Source organism: Penaeus vannamei, chromosome 1 (assembly GCF_042767895.1).
Source record: "Penaeus vannamei isolate JL-2024 chromosome 1, ASM4276789v1, whole genome shotgun sequence".
In the NCBI taxonomy this organism is placed as follows: Eukaryota; Metazoa; Arthropoda; class Malacostraca; order Decapoda; family Penaeidae; genus Penaeus; species Penaeus vannamei.
In genome coordinates this window covers 51774973-51787428 of record NC_091549.1, presented here as the reverse complement: position 1 = coordinate 51787428, position 12456 = coordinate 51774973, and the positions used below count along the sequence as shown (strand labels likewise).

The window sequence follows — 12456 nt, the reverse complement described above, 5'->3', positions numbered from 1 at the left end:
TAGGATCAGATAAGTATATTGGTTATTGCAATGCATTTTTTTTTTTAATTTTGGGACCAGAGAAATATATTGATTCTTGCATTACATGTTCTTTTTATATCAGTTTAGGTTCAAACATGTATATTGGCTCTGGCATTGCATATTCTATTTTCATCATTTTAGTCTCAGATAATAATAATACTGATAGTAATAACAGTAATAATAATGATAATAATAACAAAAAAATAAGGATAATAATAATAATGATAATAACAAAAAAATAAGGATAATAATAATAATAATAATACCAAAAAATAAGGATAATAATAATAATAATAATAATAACAATAATAATAACCATAATAATAACTGTAATAATCTCCCACTTTTCTCCCCCCCCCCTCTCTCCCCTCAGTCCAGTACCAGCAGAACGACGGGATGTGCGGCGTCTGCGGCGATAACTACGTCGACGATATCCCACGACCTCACGAAGCAGGCGGTCTCTACGCTAACGGGATCATTGGCAGGAGATATGTGGCTGGGCAGGTGAGGAGACGGAGAGGGAGTGGGAGGGGGAGGGAGGGGGAGAGGGAGAGGTGGGAGAGGGAGAGGGAGGGATGGGGAGGGAAAGGAGAGGGATGGGTGGGAGAGGGGGAGGGAGGGAGAGGGATGGGGAGGGGCGGGGAGGGAGAGGGAGGGGTGGGAGGGTGGGAGGGAGGAGAGGTGGGAGGGAGTGGGAAAGGAAGGTGGGAGAGGGAGGGGGACGGAGAGGGAGAGAAGGTGGGAGAGGGAGGGAGGGGGAGGGAAGGTTTAAAGGTGAGAGTGGGAGTGGGGAAAAGGGAGGGAGGGAAGGTGGGAGAGGGAGGGGGGAGGAGAGGGAGGGAGGGATAGGTGGGAGAGGGAGAGGGAGGGAGGGAAGGTTTGAAGGTGAGAGTGGGAGTGGGAAATGAGAGGGAGGTATAGGTGGGAGAGGGAGAGGGAGGGAGGGAAGGTTTGAAGGTGAGAGTGGGAGAGGGAGGGAGAGGGAGAGGGAGGGGGGGAGGAGAGGTAGGTATAGGTGGGAGAGGGAGAGGGAGAGAGAGGGAGGGAAGGTTTACAGGTAAGAGTGGGAGGGAGGGATGGTAGGAGAGGGAGGGATAGGTGGGGGAGGGAGTGGGAGGAAAGGTGGGAGAGGGAGATGGGAAGGAGGGAGGGAAGGTTTAAAGATGAGAGTGGGAGTGGGGAAAAGGGAGGGAGGGATGGTGGGAGAGGGAGGGGGAAAAGGAGAGGGAGTGGGAGAGGGAGAGGGAGGGAGAGAAGGTTTGAAGGTGAGAATGGGAGTGAGGGAAAAGGGAGGGATGGATAGGTGGGAGAGGGAGAGGGAGATGGGAAGGTGGGAGAGGAAGGGGGGTAGAGAGGGAGGAAGGGAGAGGGAGAGGGAAGGATCGAAGATGGAAAGGTGGGAGAGGGAGAGGAAGAGGAAGGGAGCGAAGATGGGAAGGTGAGAAGGGGAGAGGGAATGGGAGGAAGGGGGAAAGAGGGATGAGGGGAGAGGGAGTGGGAGGAAGGGGGAAAAGTAGAGGGAGAGAAGGTGGGAGAAGGAAGGATGGAAGATGGGAAGTTGGGAAAGGGAGAGGGAGAAACAGGGTAAAATGGAGAAAAAAAGAGGTAGAGGGAGGGAGGGAAGATGGAAAAATGGGAGAAAATGAGAGAGTAGGAGGATGGGGATGATGAGAGAGTCGGGAGGGAAGGGGGGAAGAAGAGAACGAGGATATAAGAAAGGGGAGAGAAACAAGAGAGGAGGGGGAGAGTTTGAAAGGAAGTGAGAAAGGGAGAAGGAAAGAAGGGAGGAGTAAGAGAAGGAATAGGAAGGGGAGATGGGGGAGAGAAAGACAGACTGAGGGAGGGAATAGAGTAAGAAAAGGTTAGAAAGCGGATTGAAGGAGAGAGAGAGAGAGAGAGAGAGAGAGAGAGAGAGAGAGAGAGAGAGAGAGAAGAGAGAGAGAGAGAGAGAGAGAGAGAGAGGGAGAGAGAGAGAGAGAGAGAGAGAGAGAGAGAGAGAGAGAGAGAGAGAGAGAGAAAGGAGAATGAAACAAGATGAACTTATTTTCCATTACAACCATTTTATTTCACGTTTTATCCATCATTTCTAATTACCTTCCGCATCTTTCAGGTCATTAACATCGAGGCTGACCTGACCACAAACCATAAGGGCTACATGGAGGTTAGACTGTGCCCGAATAACGACCCTAGGAAGATTATCACTGAAGACTGCCTTAATCAGTATGTGTCGTGTCTTATTACTATCATTTTTCACAATTTTGTTCGTCTAGTAGAAGTTATTTTTGTGAATCTATTATGAATGTGCTGAGTTCCAAGTTGAAGGCGAATATTCGTTCGTTTTTTCGTTTATTTTTTTATTAATTAATTTATTTATTTATTGTGGTATATTCTTATCACAACGAGAGTGAATTGCTGGGATATTGTATCTTATTTGGGTCTCTCTCTCTCTCTCTTTCTCTCTCTCTCTCTCTCTCTCTCTCTCTCTCTCTCTCTCTCTCTCTCTCTCTCTCTCTCTCTCTCTCTCTCTCTCTCTCTCTCTCTCTCTCTCTCTCTCTCTCTCTCTCTCTCTCTATCTATCTATCTATCTATCTATCTATTTATCTATCTATCTATCTATCTGTCTATCTATATCTCCTTCGTTTTACTTTTTTTTGTAATTCTCCTTTTAAGGCCATCAGAGCATAGTCCCCGGAAGAAATAGAGATTGAAAAAAAAGAGAAAAAAATATTGGAAAAGGCAGGAAAGAAAATATCTAGCTGTACCCATGTTTATTCTATCTAATGAGTGTATTAGTCTTTTACATTACTTATCCGTCTGTTATCTTATCAGTCTCTCAGTCTGTTACCTTACCGATTTTTTTTTAATCTCAGTCCATTATCTTATCGACGTATCAGATTTTATTTTTTTATCAAGCTCGCTGTCTTTCATACCATCAATCTATCAGTCCTCTATCTTATCATTTTAGCAGTTCCATATATTATCGTTCTATCAGTCCTCTATCTTAGCATTTTAGCAGTCCCATATATTATCGATCTCTAAGTCCTCTATCTCATCGATCTATCATTCCTCTATCTTATCATTTTAGCAATCCTATATCTTATCCACCTATCAGTCTTTCATCGAATTCCATCAGTCTTATCTCCTAAACGACCTGGAATTCCTGACACCTGTTCCTCTATCATCATTTTAGCAGTCCCATATCTTATCGATCTTATCAGTCTTTCATTTATTTCCTTAACTACCGGAATTCATGACACCTGTTCCTCTATCATCATTCTAGCAGTCCCATATCTTATCAATCTTATCAGTCTTTCATTTATTTCCTAAACGACCGAAACTCCTGACACCTGTTCCTCTATCATCATTCTAGCAGTCCCATATCTTATCGATCTTATCAGTTTTTTCATTTATTTCCTAACCTATCGAAATTCCTGACACCTGTTCCTCTATCATCATTCTAGCAGTCCCATATCTTATCGATCTTATCAGTCTTTCATTTATTTCCTAACCTACCGAAATTCCTGACACCTGTTCCTCTATCATCATTCTAGCAGTCCCATATCTTATCGATCTTATCAGTCTTTCATTTATTTCCTAAACGACCGAAACTCCTGACACCTGTTCCTCTATTATCATTCTAGCAGTCCCATATCTTATCGATCTTATCAGTCTCTCATTTATTTCCTAAACGACCGGAATTCCTGACACCTGTTCCTCTATCATCATTCTAGCAGTCCCATATCTTATCGATCTATCAGTCTCTCATTTATTTCCTAAACTACCGAAACTCCTGACACCTGTTCCTCTATCATCATTCTAGCAGTCCCATATCTTATCGATCTTATCAGTCTCTCATTCATTTCCTAAACTACCGAAACTCCTGACACCTGTTCCTCTATCATCATTCTAGCAGTCCCATATCTTATCGATCTTATCAGTCTTTCATTTATTTCCTAAACGACCGAAATTCCTGACACCTGTTCCTCTATCATCATTCTAGCAGTCCCATATCTTATCGATCTTATCAGTCTTTCATTTATTTCCTAAACGACCGGAATTCATGACACCTGTTCCTCTATCATCATTCTAGCAGTCCCATATCTTATCGATCTTATCAGTTTTTTCATTTATTTCCTAACCTATCGAAATTCCTGACACCTGTTCCTCTATCATCATTCTAGCAGTCCCATATCTTATCGATCTTATCAGTCTCTCATTCATTTCCTAAACTACCGAAACTCCTGACACCTGTTCCTCTATCATCATTCTAGCAGTCCCATATCTTATCGATCTTATCAGTCTTTCATTTATTTCCTAAACTACCGAAATTCCTGACACCTGTTCCTCTATCATCATTCTAGCAGTCCCATATCTTATCGATCTTATCAGTCTCTCATTTATTTCCTAAACTACCGAAATTCCTGACACCTGTTCATCATCATTTTAGCAGTCCCATATCTTATCGATCTTATCAGTCTTTCATTTATTTCCTAACCGACCGAAATTCCTGACACCTGTTCCTCTATCATCATTCTAGCAGTCCCATATCTTATCGATCTTATCAGTCTTTCATTTATTTCCTAAACTATCGAAATTCCTGACACCTGTTCCTCTATCATCATTCTTGCAGTCCCATATCTTATCGATCTTATCAGTCTCTCATTTATTTCCTAAACGACCGGAATTCCTGACACCTGTTCCTCTATCATCATTCTAGCAGTCCCATATCTTATCGATCTTATCAGTCTCTCATTTATTTCCTAAACTACCGAAACTCCTGACACCTGTTCCTCTATCATCATTCTAGCAGTCCCATATCTTATCGATCTTATCAGTCTCTCATTTCCTAAACTACCGAAATTCCTGACACCTGTTCCTCTATCATCATTCTAGCAGTCCCATATCTTATCGATCTTATCAGTCTTTCATTTATTTCCTAAACGACCGAAATTCCTGACACCTGTTCCTCTATCATCATTCTAGCAGTCCCATATCTTATCGATCTTATCAGTCTTTCATTTATTTCCTAAACGACCGAAATTCCTGACATCTGTTCCTCTATCATCATTCTAGCAGTCCCATATCTTATCGATCTTATCAGTCTTTCATTTATTTCCTAAACGACCGAAATTCCTGACACCTGTTCCTCTATCATCATTCTAGCAGTCCCATATCTTATCGATCTTATCAGTCTTTCATTTATTTCCTAAAGGACCGAAATTCATGACACCTGTTCCTCTATCATCATTCTAGCAGTCCCATATCTTATCGATCTTATCAGTCTTTCATTTATTTCCTAAACTACCGAAACTCCTGACACCTGTTCCTCTATCATCATTCTAGCAGTCCCATATCTTATCGATCTTATCAGTCTTTCATTTATTTCCTAAACGACCGAAATTCCTGACACCTGTTCCTCTATCATCATTCTAGCAGTCCCATATCTTATCGATCTATCAGTCTCTCATTTATTTCCTAAACGACCGAAATTCCTGACATCTGTTCCTCTATCATCATTCTAGCAGTCCCATATCTTATCGATCTTATCAGTCTTTCATTTATTTCCTAAACGACCGGAATTCCTGACACCTGTTCCTCTATCATCATTCTAGCAGTCCCATATCTTATCGATCTTATCATTCTTTCATTTATTTCCTAAACGACCGAAATTCCTGACACCTGTTCCTCTATCATCATTCTAGCAGTCCCATATCTTATCGATCTATCAGTCTCTCATTTATTTCCTAAACTATCGAAACTCCTGACACCTGTTCCTCTATCATCATTCTAGCAGTCCCATATCTTATCGATCTTATCAGTCTTTCATTTATTTCCTAAACTACCGGAATTCATGACACCTGTTCCTCTATCATCATTCTAGCAGTCCCATATCTTATCGATCTTATCAGTCTCTCATTTATTTCCTAAACGACCGAAACTCCTGACACCTGTTCCTCTATCATCATTCTAGCAGTCCCATATCTTATCGATCTTATCAGTCTTTCATTTATTTCCTAAACGACCGAAATTCATGACACCTGTTCCTCTATCATCATTCTAGCAGTCCCATATCTTATCGATCTTATCAGTCTCTCATTTATTTCCTAAACTACCGAAATTCATGACACCTGCTTCCGTTGCAATTCCAGGTACGTCCTCCCTCTCGAAGACACGCATGAGACACGTTTCGTCATTCCTCAAGACAGCAAGAAGTCAGAGATCTTCAAGTGGCGCGTCAAGCTGCCGGAGGGAGTGACCTGCAGCCACTGTGTCCTCAGGTGGAAGTACTTCGCAGGTAAGCTTACTTCTCCGGGTGTTGTTTTTGATGTTTTATTTCTGTGTTGTTTGGCTTTGTTGTTGTTGTTGTTTTTGACGTTATTTCTGTGTTGTTTGTCTTTGTTCTTGTTGTTTAAGCCTTTTTTCAGTGTTGTTTGTTTTTGCTTTTGTTGTTTTTTACTTTTTTTAAGTGTTGTTTGTATTTGTTCTTGTTGTTTTTGCCTTTTTTTCTTTTTTATTGCTATTGTTTTCTATGCATGGTTGTTTAGAGGAGAGCTAAGGAATGCAGAGGTTTAAGACCACTGTGCTGTACGTACCTATAGCCGTCGAAGGCCTTGCTTTGTGACTACATTTCTCGTATCCTTATCCTCGCTGTTCTTCGCAGGCAACACCTGGGGCGTGAACCAGGAGGGCCTGGAGGGCGTGGGACAAGGCCCCCAGGAGACCTTCATCAACTGCGCCGACGTCGTTATCAACACGCAGACGGGAGGCTTCGCAGGATACCCGCAGGAGAGCAACCAGATCGATAACCCCTGGGCTCTCTACTTCAGGGACAGCTTCCCGGGGGTTCCTCAAGAGCCCAAGGACCAGCGCCCCGGAGGACTCAAGCCCCTGGTCATTAGGTACTTGTGTTGCGAGGAGTTTGTTGGGGGAAGGATTTTGAAGATTAGAGATTTAGGGTTTGATTCCATTTGTTATGATGGGTATTCTTTGCTGTGACATACTGTCTTGTTTTCTTTTGTTTCCTTATCTCCCCCTGTGTGCAATGGGGAAGGATTTTGAGATTAAAGATTTAAGGTTTTATTCCATTTGTTACGATGGGTATTCTTTGCTGTGATATGCGGTCTTGTTTTCTTTTGTTACCTTATCTCCCTCTGTGTGCAATGGGGTAGGATTTTGAAGATTAGAGATTTAGGGTTTGATTCCATTTGTTACGATGGGTATTCTTTGCTGTGACATACGGTCTTGTTTTCTTTTGTTTCCTTATCTCCCCCTGTGTGCAATGGGGAAGGATTTTGAGATTAAAGATTTAAGGTTTTATTCCATTTGTTACGATGGGTATTCTTTGCTGTGATATGCGGTCTTGTTTTCTTTTGTTACCTTATCTCCCCCTGTGTGCAATGGGGTAGGATTTTGAAGATTAGAGATTTAAGTTTTGATTCCATTTGTTACGATGGGTATTCATTGCTGTGACAGTCTTGTTTTCTTTTGTTACCTTATCTCCCCCTGTATACAATGGGGAAGGATTTTGAGATTAAAGATTTAAGGTTTAATTCCATTTGTTGCAATGGGTATTCTTTGCTGTGACATACTGTGTTTTCTTTTTGTTTCCTTATCTCCCCCTGTGTACAAGGAATGTCAGGTCAGTAAGATTGCTAGACCAACACGTGGGGAATTCATGACGAACAGATTGCAACAGGAACAACGAAGGGAAGGACAAGAAAACACACGAATATGCCAATCGCCGGCATAGTCGTGTGTTTTCTTGTCACTTCCCTTCGTTGTTCCTGTTGCTAGACCAACACGCAAACCTCTGCATAAGCTGGGGTGGCGGAGGGGGGGGCTGGAGTGACGTGGATGAAGTGAAATGACATTCGTTTGGCTGTCGGGGTTTTAGAAAGGAGTATGTGCGTGTGTGTACGTGTCCATCCTTGCATGTATGTATCTACGAGTGTGTATCTCCGTGCAGGCATTTTGGGCAAGTGCGAGCAAGAATGTGAAAGTACCCACAGATAATTCCTATATGCAACACCCGCAAATAAACCTTGTCTCTCGATGCAGGTCGCAGGTGTGTCTCCCCATTGACCCCATGAGAGAAGTTCCTCAGCTACAGGAATGGTGCAAGACGAACTGCCTCATGTACCCCCCCAACTGCGACCCGACGATCTGTGTCTGTGTGTAAGTATATGATCCAAAACCTTTTTGATATCTTTTTGTGTAATATCATACTCATATGCTATATTTTCATTTGAATGATAGATAGATAGATATACAAATATGCGTATATTATATATTTCCATTAGATTGATAGATAGATAGATATATAGATATAGGTATATTATATAAGTGCATGTATAGACAAATGAATAGAATATGCTAGATAAAGATAAACTGAAAAAAATCAAATATGCATATTAGATAGACATATACTAGACATAAATAGACATAAATAGACATATAAGTATGCGTCATTAGTTGATAAATACAGACGGAGGACTAGAGACATCCAAATTAACCGATAATTCGATAAACAAAGCCACTACCGATGCCATTTCTGTTAGATAGACATATACTAGACATAAATAGACATAAATAGACATATTTATATATAGGTCATTAGTTTATTATTATTTATAAATAGGTCATTAGTTGATAAATACAGACGAAGGACTAGATACACCCAAATTAACCGATAATTCGATAAACAAAGTCACTCCCGATACTATTTCTGTTAGATAGACATATACTAGACATATATAGACATAAATAGACATAAATAGACATATAAGTATAGGTCATTAGTTGATAAATATAGACGGAGGACTAGATACATCCAAATTAACCGATAATTCGATAAACAAAGCCACTCTCGATACCATTTCTGTTAGATAGACATATACTAGACATAAATAGACATAAATAGACATAAATAGACATATATTAGACATAAATAGACATATACTAGACATAAATAGACATAAATAGACATAAATAGACATAAATAGACATATATTAGACATAAATAGACATATAAGTATAGGTCATCATTTGATAAATACAGACGAAGTAGATACACCCAAATTACCCGATAATTCGATAAACAAAGCCACTCTCGATACCATTTCTGTTAGATAGACATATACTAGACATAAATAGACATAAATAGACATATAAGTATAGGTCATCATTTGATAAATACAGACGAAGGACTAGAGACATCCAAAATAACCGATAATTCGATAAACAAAGCCACTCCCGATACCATTTCTGTTAGATAGACATATACTAGACATAAATAGACATATTTATATATAGGTCATTAGTTTATTATTATTCATAAATAGGTCATTAGTTTATTATTATTTATAAATAGGTCATTAGTTGATAAATACAGACGAAGTAGATACATCCAAATTACCCGATAATTCGATAAAGAAAGCCACTCTCGATACCATTTCTCTTCCCCCAACAACTTATTATTTTTCTTCTCTCTCAAACCCCCTTCAGTAACGAATGCGAAGCTATTGGGGAGTTCGCCAAGCAACCGGGGGCAGATATTTACTGCCACCAGAACTGCCTGAAGAACCCCCCCGTTTGCCCCAAAGATCGGTGCAAATGCTTCTAAAGGAGATCCGATCGGTTATTGTTGGCGACGAGGATGATTTCCGAGGGAAGACGGCTCGCAAAGGGATTCGATCTTGTTAGTTGGTGGTTTTTGTTGACGGTGAAGATGATGTCCAAGGAAAAATGTCTCTATAAGGGATTCGATCCTGTTATTTGGTGGTTTTTATTGACGATGAAGATGATGTCAATGGAAAAATGTCTCTAAAAGGGATTCGATCTTATTATTTGGTGGTTTTTGTTGACGATGAAGATGATGTCGATGGGAAAATGTCTGTATAAGGGATTCGATCTTATTACTTGGTGGTTCTTGTTGACAATGAAGATGATGTCGATGGAAAAATGTCTCTATAAGGGATTCGATCCTATATATAGATGTTTCTCGTTGGCGATGATGATGATTTCAAAGGACAAATGTTTCTAAAGGGGATTAGAATTTTTTAGATTAATTATTAATTAATTAATAATCCTATTAATTAATTATTAATTAATCCTATTAATTGGTGGATCTTGTTGATGTAGATGTCGACGGTTGAGATTCTCGCATCGATAGCGCTAGTAATGATGATTAGTATGATGATAATTATTTAACTGTTGTTATTATGACTGTTGGTGCTTTCATGTGGAGTTGTTATGCTTGTTATTTTGATGTATTTTGATGTTGTTACTGTATTTTCTTTGCTGTTTTCTGTTACTTGTAGCAATGGTAACAATGATGATATTGTAAACTTTATTATCTGTATCAATCTCCTTGCTTTTGCTGTTTATTATTGTGATGATGATGATTATCATTATTATATTTATCATCAGCATTTTATTATTATTGTTAATGTTATTGTTTTTATCATTATTTTTTATCATTAGCATTGTTATTGTTATCATGATTATTAATGATATTGTTATAATCATTATGATTATCATTGTTATTTGTGTTGTTATTATACCTGTTATATTTATTGTTCCTCTTATTACCATTATTGTTATCCTTGTTATTATTATTATTATTATCATTATTATTATCATTATTATCACTATTATTTTTTCATCATTGTTATTGCAATAATTATTATTACTATTATCATTATCTTTACTATGATTACCATTATCATTATTTCCATTATCATCATCATTATTGTTTTCATTATCATTATTACCATCGGTATTACAATTACTACTATCATCAAAATTATTATCCTTATACAAAATAACGTAATTATTAATAGTTTCATTTATTGATGTTACAATTATTTGTATTATTCTATTGCTTTTAATATCAGCCTTGTAGTTATCATCATTATTTTTAATGTTATGATAGATTATCATTATCTCTCTGTTGTTATATTTATTATTGTTATCGTTATCATTATCTTCATCATTTTATTCTTTATTATTACTAATATTGTTATTGTTATTATCATCACCGTCAAAATTATTGTTATTATCAATATTATCATATAATTATTATGATTTTGTTATTATCATTATTACTATTATTAATATCATTGTTATTATTGTTATCATTATCTTCGTTATTGTTATTACTGTTATTATCATCAATATTATTAACATTATTATCTTTATCATTATTATTGTTATTATCACTATTTTTTTTTAATTATTTTCATTATCATCATCATCATTATTATCATAGTTATCATTATGATTATTATTGGTTATTGTTATTGTCCTTATCATTGTTATTATAATTAGTATTGTAGTATTGTTATAAACATAATTACTAATGTTATTGTTATTAATGCTATCATCATTGTTATTAGTTATATTGATTATAATGTCATGATCATTGCTATTCTAATTGTCATTATTATTATTATGGTTATGATTATTTTCATCCTAATTATTATTACAATTATTATTATTATTACTATTACTATTACTATTTGCATCATTATCATTATTATTATTATTATTATTATTATTATTATTATATTATTATTATTATTATTATTATTATTATTATTAAAATTATCATTATTGTTATGATCATTATTATTATCATCGTCATTATATCATTATCATTATTATCATTATCATCATCTTCACCATCGTCGTCATTATCATTATTATTATTATTATTAATTTTACTATTATTACTATTACTATGATTATTACTATTACTGTTATTACTATTATTGCTTTAGTATTTTCCTTGACATTGTTATTGTCATTTCTTTAAGTATCATCAGTATTTTTATTGTTATAGTTATTATTTTTATAATTATTACTGTTATCCATTTTTATCAATTATTATCAGTTATCGTTATTATTATCATTATTATAATTCTTATCATTGTCAATATTCTAGTTATCATTATTACCATTGCTATTATTTTTTACCACTATTGTTGTTGCTATTACTGCTATGATAATTATCAGCATTATTGTTATTGCTATCACTGTTATCAGCATTGCCAAGCCTGTTGTTAACTGATCCAATTCATTAATTATCCCTTACAGCGAATGTCGTAACTCAACCATATCACTTATCCCTGTATGTTATATTTGCAAAGAGACTGCTCTACATTTTTCTTTATATATCCTTATATATATATATATATATATATATATATATATATATATATATATATATATATATATATATATATATATATATATATATATATATATATATATCCTTATATATCGCTTGATTTCTAGGAAGCTTGTTATCTCGATGAATTTTGAAAGATGCGTCAGAGAAACTGGGAAGATCCGAATGATTGTTTAAAAGACAAAAGTTTACGAATTATATGTATATGTATATATATATTCATATATGTGTGTATATGTGTATGT

General features: G+C 36.7%; 1 protein-coding gene across 2 annotated transcripts in view; it reads left to right on the top strand.

Moving 5' to 3' along the window:
- Positions 1-9765, top strand: part of LOC113807849 (uncharacterized) — an 18921-nt gene extending 9156 nt beyond the window's left edge. Inside the window, exons 4-9 of one of the 2 annotated variants that reach the window (XM_070124698.1) lie at positions 395-525; positions 2132-2241; positions 6171-6316; positions 6683-6920; positions 8080-8196; positions 9526-9765. In XM_070124698.1, the coding sequence (XP_069980799.1) occupies positions 395-525; positions 2132-2241; positions 6171-6316; positions 6683-6920; positions 8080-8196; positions 9526-9643 (860 nt within the window). In that variant the 3' untranslated portion in view covers positions 9644-9765. The remainder of the gene's footprint in view (positions 1-394; positions 526-2131; positions 2242-6170; positions 6317-6682; positions 6921-8079; positions 8197-9525) is intronic. The other variant, XM_070124689.1, reaches the window with a different exon arrangement.
- Positions 9766-12456: the final 2691 nt, after the last annotated feature.